The following is a 22,740-nucleotide window of genomic DNA, read 5'->3' on the forward strand; positions in this document are numbered from 1 at the left end:
ATACATCAAATATTTAATGCTTTTGGTTAGAATTTTATGTTTTGTCGAAATTATTAAATGTTTATTTTAAGCTTCAATGTAAAATAAAGTAATCTAATAAATAAGAAAAGTTGGTGGCGATTATTTATACCTCAGAAAGAATAAGATTTGAGATTTTTTTTTCTGTACGAAATTTCTCGACGAATCTCTCGGATAACGAATTTGTACAAAATTATTGAATTTTATTGTTATAATGTAATATTAAACTTTAATATCTCGTAGAATATTGATTAAATTAACATTTAACGAAGTCATAGATTGTTTTTGCATTCTCAGACATGCATGTATGATGAATGTATACTTAAGATTCGTAGACGGTCTACAGACTAAATTCTTTACCTACATTCAACTCAATTCTTGTATAAATGAATTGATAGAATTATTTACAAGCTTATTAGGTTTTTATTATTATACCGAACAAAATGCATGTTAAATATTTGGAATCAAAAGTGGTCGCTATCGACGATCATTTTTTGATCAGATCCTGTGCCATTGCCGCTTGTAGTTAACATTATCGATTAATTCGTTTTTATCAAAACTGTATTATTTAAAAAACGTGGTGTTTTGAATAAAGTATTTAAAAATATGCTACTTATTAGTAGCTTTGCTTTGAGATCCTTGTTTAATTTGTTTTCTACAACTTTCCAATAAGATTCGCACGCCACCTTTTGGTGATGGACTAACTAACCACTTCGTCTATATAAGATCCCGATTTTTAGATCATACAGAGAAACCATGTAGTCGATGTTGCCTGTGACGAAATGACCAGATAGGAAAGAGAGCAAATATCATCAATGGCCAAAGATATTAGGTAAGAATATATAAATCTCTTTGCTATTGGCTAATTAGGATTTATCCTATTCAAATCCAATAAGGATAAATTGTCTAAATCACCCTTCGCGCATAATAACGTTATGTGACGCATATACGCGACCGTTAATTTTTGTGTATAACATTTAAGCGGGCTTCTTTAAATTTGGGTTTACTGTTAAAACACAAAAAATATATTTCCAATATTTTTATTGCTAAATAAATATTAAACTAAATCATTTAAATGTTAAGGAGATATGACAATAAATTTATTGCTCGTGTATTATTTTATGTGTGCGTTGTATTAATTTCTTTGAAACAAAAACAAATAAAAAGCCAATTTTGTCATAACCTTAAAATGATGAAACAATCCACTTAAGCTTTTTCAAAAATCTTAAAATTACATAGTCTTACGCAAATGCTTTCATACTTAATATTTAATATATCATACGTTTAATCGACTAGATTTAAAAATATAAAGAACTGCAAAATACATTTTTTATCTATAGGTATAATAATTTAGTAACACTTTTAAAAGTAATAAATGCTAAAATTGAAATACCATTCACGTAAGATGTTTCTTGAAAAAACAAAATAACACTTAATAGAATGGCATTACACACATCTATAAAATAAACTATATCTAAATTATTCCTTTAATATTCATTTAAATTCAATTTATTTTTAACGAAGTTTACACTCCTTGCTTGGTGAAATAACTCATTAATTGAGAAAAATCTCATTTAGACCAGAGATTAACTATTCTTTTATTTTTTAGTCTTGTTTTTAATCAATCATATCAAATCATAATATATAATATTATGAAAAAACAAGACTATGTTGGCTAAAGTAGGCATTTATTTGATATAATAATAAGTGTTTCTTTAATGTTTAGTAAAAAAACGTAGTTTTAAAGTGTTATTTATATTATTTATGCTTTTGAAATTTTTGAAGTGCCCACCCAATCCCATCCAATTCAAAAATAATCTATGTTAGTTTTATTTACACTTTTTCTGCATTTTTTTTGCTGTATTTATTTTTCTAAGCCATTTGATGACTATTTCAACTTAGTTGTTGCTACGCAATATATTTGTTATTTATTAATTTTTAGTATGTATATTCTATAAATTTTATTTATTCTATAAATAATTAGCCATCCATACTTGGCCTCATATTACTAGGGCCCCGAATGGGCTAAGATGGCTGATGATAACCTGAACAAGCCAATATAATTAATTATTAAGTAAATTCATTGGCAAATTACATTTTATAAAACAAAAAAATCTAGTAATGTTTTTTATATATCAAATGTATCAAACCAGCGTTTATTATAAATATGAAAACAAAATCCTTCAATTTTGCCAAAAGTTATTTGTAAAATGCAACTTTATGTTAATTTTAAAATATAATTACTGGATCTCTTAGTGTGTTAATGTAATTTTCCAATTAAAGAGTTGAAAGAACTTATTTTATTTTTAATCTACATTTAAATAATATGCACAGGTTATACATGAAACAGAAACCAGAAAAATTAACAAAAAGTATAACTTAATAATTAATTACTATCAGGCACAGATTCCCCGATCCATTTCAAGTATGGTGGATTTCCGTTTTTGATCGGGAGTGAAATTACTTCACAAACTTCATAAGGATGATTTGAACGTACAAATTCTGTAAGCTTGTCGACGAGCGATGTCCTTGTCTTTATCATCAGCAAAGCCTTAAAAGATAAAAAAAATTATTGAGCAATATAATTGTGTTGTAGTTAGAATGATGACAGATGTGAGTGAAAATGTTATTTTTTACCAACAAAAAGAAAAACCAGTGAGCGAGTCAGTATAACTACAGGCACAAAGAACATAACATTTAATTCACAAGGTCGGTGGTGCGTTGTTGTTGTATGGAATGGTTAATAATTCTTATGGCACCAATGTCTATGAGTGATGGTGACCACTTACTATCAGATGACCCATTAGACCATCTATCTACTTACATTATATACAAAAAAAATAGAGAATACATCTGCGTACATACCATAAATTTCAATGTTGCACAAACATTTTAATTATAATAATGCATTACATTAATCAATATTGATATATTTAAGAAGGCTTAGAGAATAGAAAACAAAATTATAATTCAAGTTATTTTTTTAAATTGCCGATTAACTATTCTGTTTTACTGAAGCAATATTACAAGGAATAACCATTCATGTGTCAACCTATACTGCAGTTTAAAGATTTAGTGTGCTGACATAATTACATGCATAACATTGTAGATTTCTTATTTTAATTTAACAGTTGTAGGGAAGGTTTTCTTTTTACAGTATCAATGTATGATATTAGTCATTTATTATCCTCCTAATATAAGTATAAAATACTAGTGTAAGTTTTTTTACTTTCATCAAATACTTATATATAAATGATCCTATCCTATATAACTGAGTATCTTCATTATAAATCCATTAATCTCTTGAGACATATTTTAAAGTATGCCTATCCACTAAATGGTACATATATATTTATTTTAAAACTTATTATTAAAATAGTAACAAAATATAACAGTGTAAATATTTTCACTACAATGAGTTGCTATTATAATTTGATTATTATAACTGCTGTTGTAAAAGTTTAATTGTTTTAATATATATTTCATAAAATTGGTGGGTTGATGGGAACATAGACCATCTAGCTAAGTGGTCATTATCGCTCATAGCATGTTAGAAATATTATCCATTTCTTACATTGCCAAAGCACCGAGGACACTAAGATGTTTTACCCCTTGTACCTGTAGTTACACTGGCTCACTCACCTTTCGAACTAGAATCAAAAATACTAAGTATTAGTGTTTTGTAGTAGAATTTATGATTTGTGAGTGGTCCCAACCCCCAAAAATGTAAGTAAAAGATGCATAATACCTCATTATCTTCATTAATTTCATTCTTCCATTCATATATTGATGTTACTTGAGGAACAATGTTAACGCAGGCAGCAAGTTTGTTTTTAACAAGCCCATGTCCGATTGTTTTTCCAACATCTGTGTTAGGAACAGTCACATATGCTACTGAATATTTATCTGTAAAATACAAAAACATAATAAGATTTTTTTCTACTTCACAGTGTAATTTATCAAAACAAATATATATATCATTGAGTAGCCAAACTATGAAAATATTCAAATCATTCATTTGTTCATTAATGGAAACTTGAATTTTGAACATTTTAATAGACTTTTATATAATAATAAAAGTAAGTGAATTAAAATAATACTATAATAATGTTATTTTTAAATCAGCATATTACTAGATTCTATAATATATTTTATGTTAGTCTTTATAAACGTATAAAAATAATATGGTTTATTTATTGTGTTTTATTTAGTTCACAATAGATAATAGTTTTATTAAAAATTTTATGAAGTTATTTATTCTTAATATTCATTACCTGCATCTATGCTGCCCGAAGACATATTTAATTCAGCAATGACAAAACAGGGTCTTAATACAGACAAATAAAAAGCCAGTAAGTGATTTCGGTTCACCAACGTAAGCATTTTATGCTCCGTTTCTGTTATGGATTTTTTATGATTTGTCAAATTTGTCCTACCAATTTATTATTTTACAAAACTGTTATAAAAAAATTGGATCATTTGTAAGCCGTTGACATTTGACAACTGACAGTTGACACTACAGTTTTACAATTTACGTTTCACTTTAAGTAGTGATAAATAATATTAAAATCTAAAAACAAACCTGATAGAAAGAAATTATTTACATAAGAATTATTCACATTAAGTCTTTAAATATATACAAATATTAATTAAAAATAGTTACTGTATAAATCATGACCGCGTGGAACGGTGGCAAGAATGCTAGCAGCATTTCCTCCGCAATTCCGAACCTCTGGGCAATAAACGAACCCTGACAACCCTCCTGGCATCAGTGGAGGCAATAAAGTGAGGTATTTTATTTTTAATGAAGCTTTTCGCACTACTATTCCAAAGTCAAGGTTTCAACAGCAAAGAGGACAAAAATATAATTTTGAATAAGACACAAATATTTGGTATTTATTAATTGTTCGCTTAAAAATGAATTTCTATGAAGTTTTCTGTTGTTTTCAGATTTAACTCGTTTTTAATATGTTAAGTGGTTATTTTAATGGCAATAATGATGCTGAAGAGTATAAATACGTTAAATGACAGTATGTATTATTATTATAAATACCTACTCAGATTATAATATACAAGGAAAGGCAAGTAAAGCGCGTGGTAGACCAAAGTGCCACCAAATTAAATATAAATAAAAACTTTTACTGATACGTAAAGAAGTGTCTTGGTGAATAGGTCACAATTGCTGTCAGTTTACTTATAAATAATGCCGTCTTCGGAGTACAAACAACTGTTTCCGAAAATAAAAATATGATGAAGAAATATATAAATATTTTTTGTTCCTCATGAATACGATCATAAACATAATCATAATCAGCCTGTAAATTTCCCACTGCTGAGCTAAGGCCTCCTCTCCCGTTGAGGAGAAGGTATGGAGCATATTCCACCACGCTGCTCCAATGCGGGTTGGTGGAATACACATGTGTATTCCATCAACCCTCACTGGAACAGCGTGGTGGAATATGCACCAAACCTTCTCCCCAAAGGGAGAGAAGGCCTTAGTCCAGCAGTGGGAAATTTACAGACTGCTAATTTAAATTGACCACAGCCTATCCCAATCGAAGAAATAATAAAGACAAACAAACCTTAGATTTGCATATTTTATGCAATTTGCTAATAACTTACCTATATTTTACTCTACTAACAATACTTGGTTACTATATTTTTATTTATAATACTTTATAGTGTGGACTAGAGAATAGAAGGCAACAGCTTTTCGCGACACCATAATTAATATCATAGACTATTCAAACTCTCAACTAATATCACGTTAATTCGATGTAAATTTTTGTTAATTTAGCTTTTGATCTCTTGTTTTTGGAATATGAACACAAAAGGCTTGCCCACAAAATGCAGAGTCGACTAAGCTTTCTTCTTTTAGGCCTCGAAGGTATTCGTTGCTAGCCAAGTATACGTAGCTTTAAGTAGGGTCAAGTCAATAAAATATTACTTAGATTATAGTAAATTCACAAATCAGCAACCAACACAAAAATAAACTTTGAAATAATATTTCACCTAAGATAAATAAATTAATGAATAATTAAAAAGCTATTTTACAAATAAGTTATTATTCAATTGCTTTAAAAAGGAGTAAAAATATTTTGATGTAAATCCATCATTTTGTGACTTGATACAATTTTATATGATTTAAAAAATTGTTATGAGGCACAAGTAAACGTTCTTAGTTTGAAGCTTTTATATCGTACACAATAATTAAATTATTTAACAAAATGATGTTAAATACTTTACCTAACATAAGCGTCATGATGGAGATTTCTTCTTTAAAAGTAAAAAAAAAGAGACATGATTATTTCGCCTGATTGGAGGAAAGAATTAATAAAAAACTGAAGAAAACTGCCGCTTTAGTATTAATAATATGATGGGAAACTCTGTGTCATTTGAACAACTGTAGCTAATGTTCAACGATTATTAGGATTTAGTAGTTCAGTAGTTGGGGCAAGAATTAAAAAAAAAATTTACTTGAAAAATGTTTTTTATTCAAAAACATATTAAATTAGTCGTCCTAAAGAACCGTACCGTATTAAATGACTTTTTAGTATTCTTTCAGAATTTTGTACCGAATAATTATAAGTTTTATCAAATATTGTTAAAACCTGACTTAAAAAAATATGAGATTCTCATAGTTTTTAAATATTTCACTTTTAGTTTTAAGTTTTTGTTTTTTTTTTTTAAATACGAATAACTCTATCCGTTGCTTTTTTTCTCATCAATTCAATTTAGATTATTAAGTCACCATAATATGAATGCTAGCAAAAATTATGCTTCATTATAATGTTCTGCGTGGTCCATATGTCTTTTGTTTTCATAATAATCTGAGATAAAGATAAAATAATATAATTTTTTTTATTCAGTATTGAAAGAAGAGTTTGAATATAAAAAAATCATAGTAATTGACAAAACTATTAATTCGTATGAAATAATTTACAAGAGCAACACGTGGGAACTTTAAAGTAGTCTGTTCCAATTTGTTTGTTTTTGTCAATATAGTACATTTCCTTGAAGGTAAACCTTTGGATGCATGCGCTTTCGTAGTTAAGTTCTGGTATGAGTTTCTCAGAACATTTTGATCTAGAAGTCCTGAAACGAGAAATGAAAACTTTAATGTAACACGAAAATGTAATCGGATATGAATTGCGAGATGATAAAAACACATTAGGGTGAAAGAAGTATTTGATTGTACTAAAAAATAAAGAATCCTTTACTACGTTTAGCGTTGTGACATCACAAGTCTCGTAAGTCGCTTTGTGGGTAATCCGAACGAATTAACCACGTCTTGACTATAACGCAATTTTATTTATAATTACGATATTTTTCTACTATATTACGAAGATACTTGGTTGTAGGGCAAACAGTAGCACTCAGTATTGTTGTGTTCCGGTTTGAAATGTGAATGAGCTAGTGTAAGTACAGGTACAAGGGACATAACCGATAGGAACATACCGATTTATATGAAATTTGGTGTGGAGATAGGTTGATTTCCGGGGAAGAACATATGTTACTTTATTTAATTTACCCCTTGAGGGGGTTTTATAAATTATGCGCTAGTAAGCCACAGGTTCATCTAGTAGCAAAAAAGACAAGTGGTCAGCCTGACTATTCTTTAAGTATACGTAAGCAAGCACTACTGAATTCCCACGTGTCTAATTTGTTTTAAAAATAAATAACTTAGTGGCTTTTAGTTGTACCAACCAGGCACATATTATTTCATCAATGTCACGTAGGAATAAATAATCTCATGTTCGGCGGAAACCTTTTACACGTTTAAATAAAAATAACTGGCAAAAACGCTTGAAGATTTTGACTTTCATTCTTGTTTATTTTTTTTTTAATTAACAAGTCAAACATAGTCCAAGGCACGGACGCATAAGTCTGTGAAGAAATAAAAAAATATATACATACTTGCAAATTTCGGAACGGTATGTTTGAACCGGATCTTCATCGTCATTTAGGATAAATTGCCACGTATTGTTTCTATTTTCAGCAATTTTAGGATGTTTATACTGTAATGTAAAATTCACTTCAAAATTACCAAATATTTTAATTGCTTTTTTATTGATTTATTGGCGATGTAAGAGATAGTTCATAGTTCTAAGTTCTAATGTCTTCGGGCAGTGGTAACCACTAAGGTACCATCGGGTGGCCCATTTGCCAGTCTGCCTGCGTATTTGAATAAGGCATAAGGGACATTATATCTTTCATACCAAGGTTGCTGGCGCTTTGGCGATCTAAGGAATTTTTAATATTTCTAACAACGCCAACATTTCTATGGTATATGGTGACCACTTACCATCAAGTGTCTCATATACTTGTATTCAAAAAAAAACAATGCGGATAAAAAATCACGTCAAGAAAAAACTTTCACGATATTGACTTTTGTTATTTTTGAATTTCTATTGCTATTTTAAGCCTAATTGAGAAGATTTTAATATTTATTAGTGGCAATATTTATTTATTTATAGAAAAGTGAAATATAGTGTACCTGCACTGTCGATTCACATAGTTTTATTTCGTTATCTTCTTCCTCGGTATAGTCTTCATCATCATATGAAATTCTTGTAAGAATTTTGGGATTTTTTCTTCGTGCCTAATAAATAATTTTGTGTGAAAAAAGGAACACATTTATAAGAAATATTCAACGAATAAAAAAACCTATTTAAATTTATCATCTGAACCGATGGAATCCGTAATAATGGTTTCCATGAAAGTTCTTCATATATCAGTTTTTACTTATAAATCTGGTGCCAAATTTTGGTAAAATAAGAATTTTGAGCGATGAGCAAAGCATGCAAATGCAGAAACAAAACAACATCAAAGGAAAACCTGCAAACTTTTGTCTTGTTTGTCGCTTTGACCAAACGGTTTACTCGCTTTAGGCCCTATTAGGGCAAAGCGGGTTTTTAAAGAGCCTTTAATTTGTAATAATGAATAATTATCTCTCCATAAAATCATATCAGATTAATGTTGTAAAATATAATTTTGCTTAATTGATATATATTATAACAATGGGGCGTTCAGTGCTAACCTACCTGCTTTTTTATATCATTCCCTGTGTTACTGGTTAACATAGTAAAAAAAAATGTTTCTTCATCTTCTTCGCTAATGTCGTATTCATCGTCAGCAGCGAATATAGTATTTTTATCTTTGAGCTGAAAAAAGAAAAAATGATAGCCGTATGAGGATACAAAACCAAGACAATAATTTAAAAATTGTCAGGATTTTTTAGCTTTTTTGAAGAGTCGTGATGGACCAGTGCTTGTAAGACGTGAATCTAAACCGATGATTATGAGGTAAGCCCGGGGCAAGCACCACTGAGTACATGTGTTTCATTTGTGTTCATTTGAGGTCCGCACTGAAGGAAAACATTTTGAGAAAACCTGCATTTGGAGGATGCGAATTTGCCACGTGTTGCATTCGATCAGCGTGCTATAGTTAGCTCCAAACCTCTTCAAAAGGTTGAGGAGGGCTTTGACTTTTCAGCACTTTAACTTTTAACATATTAAATATGTAGGTATATAACAACGTCACTTTTATTTTTGTTTTAATTTCGATCAGACTTACTGTTAAGATGTGATGTTTAGTCAATAAATGGCTAATTTATCATTTGTGCATTATACATTTTACCAATTTAATTGGTATTGGACTTTGTTAAGTTTTATTTAAAGTGTTCATTCAGACAAAATTTGAAATTTGTTTTATTTTTTTCTTGGCAAAAATATGTTATTCACATAGCGTTTGTTCATGCGAGGAATATGTCTAACTATGTTAAAACAAAAAACAAAATTGTCTTTTTGATTAGATGGCTATGTAGCAGGACTGTCGATGTCAGTAGATGTATTCTGTAAAAAGAAACTCACCGCTTAACGAGATCGTGAAATGTCAGTGTTATGCGACACTGCCTATAATTTATGCACACGTACCAAAATGTTGTATCACCTTAAATCGGTTGTCAACATTGAGTGAGATACGCCGTGAATTCTTTGAGTATAAAGAGTTATAACATACTAAATACTTATTGTGATACGAATTATTAAATTATAGTTAAATTTAGATATCCCGCTGGCACATCTACATAAGCTAAATTAGAATGCGTACCTCTTGAATTAGTTTCTTTGCTAACATTACTGGATAGTTTGAGACACTATCACAGATTCCAATTTTACTGCACCATCGACTGACCCTGGGCTGTGGTAGTGCTGAAAATTAAAAGTAAAAATATATTTATGGTAATTTGTTATTTACTATTTAATTATTTTAATGTATCTGTATAAAGAATGGCATACAAGTCCTAATAACTATAGAATAGTCATGGCACACTTTATTTTATAATATATTAGAGTAAAAATTATACTTAATACTTAATTTTTTTTTTGTTATTGGCTATGAAAATTGGCCTGGCACGAATTGTTCTGACCAATAAATATATCGGCGGAAATTATTTTCTATATAACAATATTATTTGTAATAAAAATTTCAACAATACAATAACAATTTCTTATGCTATAGATGACTGTAAATTAAAAAAGCAGAACTTACTGTCTTCACTACCAACTGCTTCCACTATCATCGGAGCCTAATAAAAAAAAAAAAACAATTTTAAAGTAACGAATCTTGGTTTATCTATATTATTAATTCGAAAGAAAATATTTCTCACACAATAATTAAAATTTACATGAATATTAATAACGTATACAATGTACTTACACAGATAATTAATATAACAAGAGCGTTGTGTACTTGAACCATGCTTACTTGATACTAGTTAGCAAATTTGTGACAATTTGATAAATAAAATAATTTTATATTGTTATATTAAATTATTTATACGCGTATTTATCTGTTGACCGCAATTAATAATGGTCATAATTTCCTGTGGCGAACTTGTATTTTTATCCTCAATTGCAGCCCTATTTTGACTTGTGACGCATTGTGTTCATAGGTTATCATACTTTTTTATAAGTAAAGCTATTCTGTAAAAACTAACTCTAATCTCATCGCAGAACTTTATCGTCATATGTACAGAACATCTTAATAAATTAAAACGATTGTTTGTACGTTTCCTCTAACCGTTGCTAAATTAGTAATCCGATTGTGATGAAACTTTGGTGATTCGATGTACGTTCATCAGTGAAGGTCTTGCTCAAAAAAAAAAAACGAACCTTATTATACCCTTATGAAGCCGGGAAGGGTAGCTAGTTGTGTATGTATAGTATAAGTAGTCCATTAATATTATATAGTATATAATTAATACACTTGTGTTATTATATATTATTACAAATTTCAAAATATCACCCGCACCACCTAGATGTCCGAAAATCCACAACAGCGCGATTTTTAAGACATTTTCTGCCTCGCACAACCACTCTGTGGAACCAGCTTTCGCCGGCGGTTTTTCCGAACCGATACGACTTGGGAACCTTCAAGAAAAGAGCGTACTCTTTCCTGAAAGGCCGGCAACGCACCTGCAAGCCCCCCGGTGTTGCAGATGTCCATGGGCAGTGGTAGTCACTTTCCATTAGGTGAGCCTCCTGCTCGTTTGCCACCTCTAACATAAAAAAAAAAATAAAAAAATAATGGGTGGATACGTGTTCTTGCCGGTTCTTCTCGGTAGTGTGAGTCCAGGGATAGCTTAAAATTTAATTAAATACTGTAATATGACGATTCAAAATTGCTTTTATTAACCAACTTGAATAAAGAATATTCTCATTTTGCCAGAAAGTGATGTAACTAAGTATTCTAATTATACTTAATACTCGCATCATGATTAGTCGGTTTTCAGCATTTCACGAATAAGTTATGAGGTTCTTTCCCCAGAATAACACTGCAGTTACTTCGGCTTAGAGTGTCGTGACTGAAATACAAAGAGACATTTTAACATGATTCAAATAAAACACCAAAAAATGTGATAGATGTATATAAAATATGACGACCTCCGTGGTCAAGTAGTGTAGTAGTTTTCATGGGTGCGTCACTCCGAGGTTCCGGGTTATATTTATTTATAAAATACAAATTGATAAAATGAATTTAATATAATGCAAAGTATATTTGTCAATTGTGAATTTTCATGTGATTAATTTTATTAGTGTTTATAAATATTCTCGTGTTCGGCTGTGGAGAAAATCACTGTGAGTAAGCATTTGTCTAATTTCAATAAAATGCAGCCACATGTGGATTCACCAACCCGCTTTGGAGCAGCGTGGGGGACGAACATTTTCATTCAATTCATATTCTATATTTAGAATAATTTATATTAAACTATACATTTGCCTTATGTACCTATCTATATATATCTTGTTAAATAACGTATGGAGTTTTATTGCAAAGCACCACCAAGGCTGGTACATAAATAAATAAAAAGTTTGATGTATAAATTATTTGATACTAAATATAAATCCTATGGTGTTTTGTTCCTCAAAATTTTAACAACGAAACAAAAACACATAAATAAATTACAAATAACAATAATATAAATATGTTATCATTAAAATGTTTTACGTAATTGTTCTGACGTAGACTGCGTCATGTAATTAAAGGATAAATAAAAATACTTATTTTTATTATATATAACGGAGGTAAATGAGGATCTCGTTATGAGATTCGTAATTAGATGGATGAGACATCGTAGCAAACTCAAATAATATTGTAGAAAGTTCTAGTAAAAGTAATGTAAATCTCATGTAAATTTCAGTTCTAGAAATGTCTATTGTTTCGTCAATCAGTAGGGTACTGAAAAAACTGATTTCCCCACACTGGATATCTTGAAGATATCCTCGTATATATTTATATTTCTGAGCTGAGCATTTTTCCTGCTATTTCTCAAATGCGAGTTCAGTGTTTCGTATCTCGCGTCGAATCAAAATCACAAGAGGAACGAAATGTACCGTAATTCACCTGTTTTTTGTCCAAAATAAGTTTGGTGTAGCAATGGATTGAAAAAAAAATCCAATTATCGTATCATAAATCCGAAAATCGGTAAATTCGACTGTGAATAAAATTAATAATAACGATTAAAAAACATTATAAAAAATGATGTATTTTTATATTAAAATAATGATATTAGTTCGTTTCTAATCATTCGGGTTTAGATAAGATGGCAATAACCGTATAACTTTATATTGCTCATTATAGTTTATTAGTTTATTAAATTAACAAAATTGTTGAATTAGTCATGAATTTAAAGTTTACGAGTTGTTTCCCTGTATACTATTGTTGCCACTTACAGTCTTCTTAGACTGATTCAGTATACTGTATAGTTCAATTGACATATTGTTTAATTAACACGAAATAATTTTTGTCAGCGAAATATGGGGGGGGGGGGTTTATATGTGACCCCTACCACCAGGTGGCTCATTTGCCAGTTTGCCTATCTAAATATAAACATAATATAAATATAAAAAGATTAGCTTGAAATACTTGATTTCAAGCTAATCTATTTTCAATATTTATATAATGCATGATTTTGTGTTAGTACTACAATGTAAATAATGCACTTAATGTCAGTATAAGTGAACACTGAATAGTTAAATCTTTTGACCGAAATCGATCAACACAATAAATAAATAAATAATAAATAAATGAATATTGGACAACATCACATACATTACTCTGATCCCAATGTAAGTAGCTAAAGCACTTGTGTTATGGAAAATCAGAAGTAATGACGGTACCACATACACCCAGACCCAAGACAACACAGAAAACTAATGAACTTTTTCTACGTTTTTTACTTTGTCTACAATACACTAAAGGTTTTGCAAATATGTACTGAACGTTCTTCAACACTTAACAATAAGCTAAAAACATTTTAAAATAAAACGAACAAATTTTGTAAATAATTTTTATTTCTAACTAAATAAATAATAATATAAGATATACTTATACTACGATTTCGTATTTTCCGTTTTATCATTTATTTGTAGAGACATTGATATAAATGCTGCCATCTTCAAATAGGTGAAGGTGCTTAAAATAATATAAGTAGGAACAATACATTTAGTGCCATAAGATAATTCTAATTGGAACGAAGTTCTTTTAGGAATCTTACATAAGAGTGAACTGGCAGAAATCGACTCGTAAGGAGAAAGCGGTATGCTCTTTCCAATCTTTTCCTACCGTTTTCATTCTCTATGTCACTTTTTATTATATACAGCTCTGTATAAAATTATTTACGGTAATTTTTCACACGGGATTTTTAATAAGATTTTTTTTTCTTGTTTTTTTTTTTCGAACTTCGTTAATTTTTTTCATTGTTTTTGTTCTTTAATAAATTATATATAACGAAAGAAAATTCGATTCAGCCGAGTGTCCCACTACAAATATCATTTTTTTTTTAATTTTATTATTATATAAGTGCACAGGCTCATTCAAATGCACATTATTATATATGTTCAATCATATTAACTACGAAGCTTATAATTTAAAATCATACATTTTTCTACCACACATTATAAAAAGGTTACACTTGTATTTTCTAGAAATAAAAGCATCAAAATAAATAATTCGAACACTGGCCTATCTATTTCGTTTATATAAAAACAATAAGTAATATAATTATAGTATATATAATAAATAAATGAATATTGGACAACATCACATACATTACTCTGATCCCAATGTAAGTAGCTAAAGCACTTGTGTTATGGAAAATCAGAAGTAATGACGGTACCACATACACCCAGACCCAAGACAACACAGAAAACTAATGAACTTTTTCTACGTTTTTTACTTTGTCTACAATACACTAAAGGTTTTGCAAATATGTACTGAACGTTCTTCAACACTTAACAATAAGCTAAAAACATTTTAAAATAAAACGAACAAATTTTGTAAATAATTTTTATTTCTAACTAAATAAATAATAATATAAGATATACTTATACTACGATTTCGTATTTTCCGTTTTATCATTTATTTGTAGAGACATTGATATAAATGCTGCCATCTTCAAATAGGTGAAGGTGCTTAAAATAATATAAGTAGGAACAATACATTTAGTGCCATAAGATAATTCTAATTGGAACGAAGTTCTTTTAGGAATCTTACATAAGAGTGAACTGGCAGAAATCGACTCGTAAGGAGAAAGCGGTATGCTCTTTCCAATCTTTTCCTACCGTTTTCATTCTCTATGTCACTTTTTATTATATACAGCTCTGTATAAAATTATTTACGGTAATTTTTCACACGGGATTTTTAATAAGATTTTTTTTTCTTGTTTTTTTTTTTCGAACTTCGTTAATTTTTTTCATTGTTTTTGTTCTTTAATAAATTATATATAACGAAAGAAAATTCGATTCAGCCGAGTGTCCCACTACAAATATCATTTTTTTTTTAATTTTATTATTATATAAGTGCACAGGCTCATTCAAATGCACATTATTATATATGTTCAATCATATTAACTACGAAGCTTATAATTTAAAATCATACATTTTTCTACCACACATTATAAAAAGGTTACACTTGTATTTTCTAGAAATAAAAGCATCAAAATAAATAATTCGAACACTGGCCTATCTATTTCGTTTATATAAAAACAATAAGTAATATAATTATAGTATATATAATAAATAAATGAAATTAATAACGATTAAAGTAGTTTCGCAAAAAAGAGGTTTTAAGTCTTTCTGAGGCTCTGCAATAGGCTCGGTATATCTATTCTCAGCGTAAATCTATTTTCGTATTTTTCTTCGGCGTATAATTATTTTAGTTAATTAATGTACAGGAACAACAACTTGGTATTTTAAATTTATTAACCGCTAAACTTCTTTTTTCTATATCTAAGTAAACCATTCTTCGGTATACATGCATTTGGACGCACTTGAGTGTATAGTCTGTACGGAATGGCCCAGCGGGACAGTTTTTTCTGGAAAAAAAGATATCCTATGAAATTTCATTTTACCACCTACCTGCGTCGGAACACCGTGGTGGAATAAGCTTCAAACCTTCTTCTCGAGAGAAGATGTCTTTTCCCAGCAATGGGATATTTACAAGATGTTATTTTGTGAACTTGTACAAATTTTAGATAGATTTATCTTTTATCTTAATGTTATAAGCGACATTGTACATGGGAAAAATAAAATTATCTATTTAACAAATAATTTCGAAACTTACTTGCATCTCTCTACTACAAATCCTTGGAATGCCTGCGAATGTCCGTTCAGTATGAAATGCCATTTTCCTCTCAAGTCTTTTGCTGCTTGCGGATAATAAACCTAGAAGTAGAAAAGTTTAAATAGTAATTTCGCCCATATATATATATATTATTTATGATATATACGTAAAATTAAAGATGGATTTTTATCTGTTTTTATTTTTTTAATCCCTCAAATTCTGTAATAAATATTTATTAAGTTTAAGAACAGTTCAAAGCCAAGCAGTCTAAGGCTACAAGCAAAGATATTTAACACATCATCTTGGGCTGTAAAAATCGCAATAATCCGTACACAGGTAAAAAAAATGTGTTTGATTGCTTTTCTCATTCGAAATGTAATGACAAATATTTAATTGATCTAATTAATTCATCATTTACCTCGTCTTTGAATGAGCATAATTTTTCGTAATCAACATTTTCCACTTCCAAATTTTCAGCCGTAAACTTTGTGAAGTTCTTCGTTTTTAGCTGAAAACGTGACATTTTGAATTGTTAGTGAATATTTTTACTTTATTAGGTGTAGGTTTAGTTTAGATAGTCGTATCAGTATAGATAAAGTAGAATCACTTTCAATGTTTATAAACTTTGAATGTTGTTTAAAATGAAAAAAAAATAATAAAATGAAATTAATATATCAATAAAATAAAAAACTTTTTAGAATACCTCTTCAAATATTGAAGTTACAAGTTCCACGGGGTAGTTTTCTACTTTGTTGCAAATTTCATAATATTCACAATCGCTGCCGATAATAGGTTCCAATATTGAGTCGTATTTTGTTTCATTCCAATGTAAAAGTGTTCGTCCTAAAAAAATAACAACAGTTTCAGATATAATTTATTTTTTAATTTGTTATAGGCAAAACCTGTCATGTCATTAGCACTTTTATAAATATTAACCATATCTTACATTGCCAAAGTACCATCATTTGGGAGCTAAGATGTTAAGACCCCTGTGCCTATAGTTAAAGAGTGCAATATTTACGGTTTTATAACATCCCGGAAAGTGTACTATTACTTGCCTCTGTTGTTAAATTTGAAGGAATGTTTGTACGAACGTTATTTAAACGTAATTTAAAGGTTATTTTAACAATTGGTAAGATCATAGATAAAACGATAACTAAGGAACGAAATTATTGTCTTCTGGATCTTTTTTTTAACATGATAACCAGTTAACCGTTAACCGTTAAGATCTATCTTAAAAGATTAATCCTTTTTTTAGTAAACCAGTAAAGGTATCAAGGGCTTAAAGTTTAAGCCTAAATGTCCAGAAAACTACTAAATGTAATTTCCAGCGTAAATACAACGGAAATCTTATAGTACTAAGTGTATGATTAATAATTATTTATTTAATCCCATTTTTTAACTCAGCCTTGTTTTTATCGCGTCAATATTTTTAAGCAATATTTTCATATAAAATTAATAATAGATTTTTTTAAGAGTCTGATATCTGTAGTTTATTTAATTGAATAAGAAAAGTACTTACCAATGGATCTTGCTCGAGCCGTCTGCAGTAAAACCTTAAATGAAATCACATATATTTTTTTAAAATAAAAATACGTTATCAATTATCTTAATAAATAGAAACACTGAAGGTCATATAAGGTTTAAAAAATATTTTTAAGTAATTAAAAGTATTTTACCATGATAAAGAAGATAACACAGCTTAGTTTCCTAGTCATCGTCAAGCTTTTCCACAAAAGGAAATTTATCTGCTACACGAGTTCGCGACAAAAGTTTTCGTAACAATTTGAAATGTCAACGTTATTGAGACAATGTTTTTTTATAACTATATTTAACGTTCTGAATTGCGTGAAAAAAATTACAACTATTTCAGTGAAGCGAACCATTTGACACAAAGTTCAAATCTTCAAATGACCCGCATTTTTCCTATACACCCGATTATATACTAATTTTCCTTTACGTCACGAAAGGCTTATACTAACATTTTCCCGTTGGTGTATGACGCAATGGACCTATCAAACGTATGCACAATATTTAATTAGATTCATTATTTTATGCAAAAAATGTGATTGTCTACACTCGCACGAGTTATTATTTTATTAATTAATTCCTTAAGTGGAATTAAACTGACATCATGATGAAATATTCAAAATGAATACAGCTTATTCAAATTGGCAATCAATGTTACATGAATTTCAGTTTTTAGGACAGTAGACTCGTTTATTTATGATAATAATTAATGGAGCTGACTCGGCCTGTTTGTCAGAACACGTTAGATCGAGAATAATATTAAACTTTAAGGACAAGAAAGTTTCGCACAATAATTTAATCAATAAACAATAATGATGTTTAACTAACTGATAATACTTAATTAAAAAATTAAACACAGATTACTATTTTAACTGTAAAGTCTTACTATTAGTATTAGTCTTACTAATGAGTTTTAACAGATGAAGCGAAGCGATTATTATTACAACGTCCACTAGAAATTTAAAATGGAAGGTAACAATATAGTTTTTTATTATTCTTTATAAGAAATGAGTAATGGATACAAAAGTACGATTTACATATTTTAAATTAGGGTTGTTGAGGAAGTGATTATGAGGAAGAGGAGGAGGAAGAGGAATTGTCACGCGCAAATTTATAGGATGCGGATGAGGATGAGGATATTTTTGGAGAAAGAGGATGCGGATGAGGAAGGTAGAGAAAGCGGATTAGGAAGAGGATGATAGGAAATTATAAATAACGTTTTTCTTTAATGTAGTTATTTAATAGTAACTTTAGTAGCACGCATCTATCTTCTATTGGTAAACTTGCACCATGCACTATAATTTGTAATCAATAACCTCAATTTGACCTAAAATGATTAACAAAACTCTAGCTATTTCTTTCACTAATTTTGATCAGTTTTATTAATCTTCTAAATAACAATAATAACTGTTTTTAGTTGAATTACTTTACGTTCGAGAGAGTGAAAAAACGTTTCTATAATGTTGGTATATATACATCTCAAAGGATATGTAAATTAGTTTTTAGGGCAGCAGTGCGATTCTGTTAGAATTCACTTCATATCTCACTCGTTAAATGTTGACAACTGACTTACAGTGATACGCCATTTTGATAGGGGTATTCTATATATTTTATAATCAGGCATATGACTTCACTTCACCTTATGGTAAGTGGAAGTGGAGACCAAACGCGAAGAGGACCAGTACAGTCAGCAAGAATGAGCTGCACTAGTCGCCTATGCCATGCCGGCCCGCAAGATGCCTCTTCAAGTCTCGTTTGAAGGCACCCAGGTTATAAGAGGAGGGGAACACGTGTGCTGGTAGAGAGTTCCAATTTTTGGCGGCGCGACAAAGAAAAAAGTTGCCAAATTTCTTTGTGCGCGATGGGTTCGATGTCACAGTTAGGCGGTCTTTCACACTCGTGATATGTAACGAGATTCGAGTTTCTTATTACAGAATAGCCCAGCAGCAGTGAGATTCTGTTAGAATTCACTTTGTATCTCACTCGTGAAATGTTGACAATCGACTTTGATTCATGTATATACGTGTAATTTTATAATTATTATAGTCAATGTTTTCTACATCGACTCGGCCGGGATTCGAACACGAGACCTCGGAACGGCGTACTCATGAAAACCGGTGTACACACTACTCGACCTCGGAGGTCGTTATATTTTGTACATATGTAATGTCTTTATTTTTCTGGTACATGTAATTAAGTGTTAAATAAATAAATAGTTTACAAATATCAATTATTTTCCTACATACGAGCCGCGATGATTCAGTATCTGATGTTCGATGTGTGTGTGTGTGTGTGCGAGGCTCAACGTTTATCGCAGAACTTTGGTACGATTTATAATGGAATGGGAATTACCCAAAATAGAACTCTTATAAATAATCTTATAATCTTATAAAAAATAATCAGCATATAAATAATCAAATAATAAAACTCTTTTATCTTATTAAATAAGCCATCTAATCGTTTTGGAGACTAAGATGTTATGTTTCTTACTCTCACATCAAACCGGAACACAATACATAATGCTGTGTAGCCGTAGAATAAGCTATAGGTGGGATGGTAACGTCCCAAACGGACTTGCTCAAAACCGTATGATCCAGTAGTATCGACTTTAGATCGGTGTCTGACTTTTCTAACCGTATATTCTGCAGAGCTTCTGTTAAAGACGATAAATGAGGATTCCTCTAAAGTTTCGAGTTTCGAGTAAACCCTTGAAATACCGTAGCACCGTTACATATTAAAATAACATTTTTTTTAGCTTATCAATTTGTTTTCTCATATTAAGTACACTGCTTATTTTGTTTGACTTAAAATCAACATGAATAAAATCTAAGTCAACAAAAAAATCTACAATGTGCGTTAACCTTGCCAAGTTTCTTCAATCGTTCGATACGTACGAATAATCACATTTTCGTGACTAGATAGGAGGCAGGTGCATGAATTCAGTACATTCACTACGGTGACATTCTCAATCGTCGAATACAATCCAATATTTTTTGTCTTTGAATATTATGCATGGAATTGTGAAATATGTCGCGTTCAAGCTGTATTTCGACCAGATATTATTTATTCGCCCAACAATTGGATCTCTTCAATGTCCAAATTCTACATGAACATATAAATTAATATGACAATTCATACACAATACAAAAACAAAACAAACATAAGTAGTACTTAAATTATGTAAAAACAATGTTTCTTAATTTACCTCAATAAATAATCATGGTTAAGTCAAAAACAAACAAATTAAACGCGTATGAATCATACGCATATAGTTCATTCATAATAATTTCAGAATAGAGCGCAATAATATTTATTCCATGAAATGTTCTGGGTCGCGCCGCAACAATTTTATTAAGAGTTTCCGTCGAAAAGACTCAATAGCAGAGCAGAGTTTAGAAAATGACATTGAATTTTGTGTTTAGATTAGGGTGTTCAGATTTTGTTTTCGTAACGAATTTGCGGTTCCATCGGATTATGATAGTTTAATAGATATCACTTGTATTTGAACACACACTCGTTTACTCTAAAATTATATCCAGCTGATCAATTTTGGACACGGCGGTCATTTTCAAGGAACTCAACTGGCTGGCTACCATATGACCTGTGCAGTTGACAGGCAATATTCAGGGACTTGGAATCTAAAGATAACCGTTGTCAATACGGAGAGAGATCTGAGATTGTGTGTGCGTTCTACTGGTTGCTCGGCTAAATTCTCCTCAATTAAATCCATAAAACACCATACACGAATGGCCTTACTATTGTACGTGGATTGAATAATAGAAACTTTTTTTTGGGAAACTTTATTTATTATCCAGTCTCACAAGAGATCTGGTTATCTTTTTTAAATTTTAATAAGGGAGGCAGATGAGCAGCTGGTTAATACAACAAGTGGTTAGCTTAATATTTAGAAATTGAAAGTTGCGGCCATGCAATCTAATTTGTTCCGAATTATCTCTGCAATGACTCACAATTTCGGCGAAAAAGCTGATGAGAAAATGATTTACACTCAGACGGCTCTGCACAAACCTATGAACCTGTATTTTTTGTACGGTTAGTTCCGGTTTTAAGTCAGACAGTATTATAAATTTCGATTTGTAGGGATTTCTATTATACAGGATCAATATTGACATATTACAGAAATTATGACGAGACTGTTATTATATAGCAGGCAGGATTTTCCAGTCTTAAATGTAATATTTGAATATGACGACTATACGGAATGCAGGGCCGGATTTATTAAACCTTTACCTTCAAGAAAATACTTATTATAACATCCATAGGTGGACGGGCGTATGGCCCCATGTGATATTAGCGGTGTATGAAACTTTGATAATTTCTTGCATAACCAATTTACCACCAACCTGCGAAACTGAGATGTTACGTCCTTTGTGCCTGTTACACTGGCTCACTCACCGTTCGAACCGAATAGCGACACTAACTATTGCTGCTTTACGGTAGAATATTTAATGAATGGGTGATACAATACTATAATATATTCTGTGACCAGTATCAGTGGTCTAGAAGTTAAAAAGATCATCAAAACATTAAATTCCAAGATCGACCCAAAGTATGTAGTATGATAAATTATTTTTAATGAGTAAATTATGTCCATATTAGGAATTAATTGTATGTATGACTCAAATTACAAATGTATTGAAATGTGGAACAGGAAATATTAATAATTTTGCTAACTTAATTATGTATCATCGTTGTTTCAGATATATTAAAACTGTTTTTTCCGCAATACAAAACAAAAATTTATTAAATTTTTCACAACATTATAATATAGTTATATTTTTTCGAAGAAGTTAAAGAAGAAAACTTTTACGATTTATTATTAACTATTGTCTATCGATAGAGTTACATCTCTAATAGTAACCGGTTCATTATTGTATGAGCTTTATTAAAAATGAATAATATAATATAAGATATTATTATTATAAGTGATGTAACTTACATTGGAATTACTTGTTACATAAATCTATTCCGATTCAACTTTGACCGAAACGTAACTGGATTGTTGTGTTGGTAGAATGGGAAAACGGCTGAACGGCAACTTCCGTTTCG

The 22,740-nt window shown here is 30.1% G+C and overlaps 2 protein-coding genes and 2 long non-coding RNA genes across 4 annotated transcripts in view; 1 reads left to right on the top strand and 3 right to left on the bottom strand.

The window, feature by feature from the left end:
- Window positions 1-6,672: 6,672 nt before the first annotated feature.
- Window positions 6,673-8,646, bottom strand: LOC135193366 (uncharacterized). The gene is made up of 3 exons (XR_010309186.1): window positions 8,516-8,646; window positions 7,936-8,036; window positions 6,673-7,113 (listed from the first exon to the last, which is right to left on the bottom strand). It is a non-coding gene; the product is annotated as an uncharacterized LOC135193366 (long non-coding RNA).
- Window positions 7,843-22,740, top strand: part of LOC113398311 (uncharacterized) — a 120,733-nt gene continuing 105,835 nt past the window's right edge. Inside the window, exon 1 of the mRNA XM_026636972.2 lies at window positions 7,843-7,870. The gene's annotated coding sequence lies outside the window, so the exon portion shown is untranslated. The remainder of the gene's footprint in view (window positions 7,871-22,740) is intronic.
- Window positions 9,054-10,877, bottom strand: LOC113398352 (uncharacterized). The gene is made up of 4 exons (XM_026637070.2): window positions 10,738-10,877; window positions 10,570-10,606; window positions 10,129-10,229; window positions 9,054-9,182 (listed from the first exon to the last, which is right to left on the bottom strand). The coding sequence occupies exons 1-4, from the start codon at window positions 10,777-10,779 to the stop codon at window positions 9,054-9,056; spliced, it is 309 nt and encodes a 102-aa protein (XP_026492855.2). The 5' UTR covers window positions 10,780-10,877.
- On the bottom strand, window positions 15,610-16,981 carry LOC113398306 (uncharacterized). Its single transcript, XR_010309187.1, has 4 exons — window positions 16,847-16,981; window positions 16,562-16,651; window positions 16,144-16,244; window positions 15,610-15,895 (listed from the first exon to the last, which is right to left on the bottom strand). It is a non-coding gene; the product is annotated as an uncharacterized LOC113398306 (long non-coding RNA).

This window comes from Vanessa tameamea, chromosome 7, assembly GCF_037043105.1.
Source record: "Vanessa tameamea isolate UH-Manoa-2023 chromosome 7, ilVanTame1 primary haplotype, whole genome shotgun sequence".
Lineage (NCBI taxonomy): Eukaryota > Metazoa > Arthropoda > Insecta > Lepidoptera > Nymphalidae > Vanessa > Vanessa tameamea.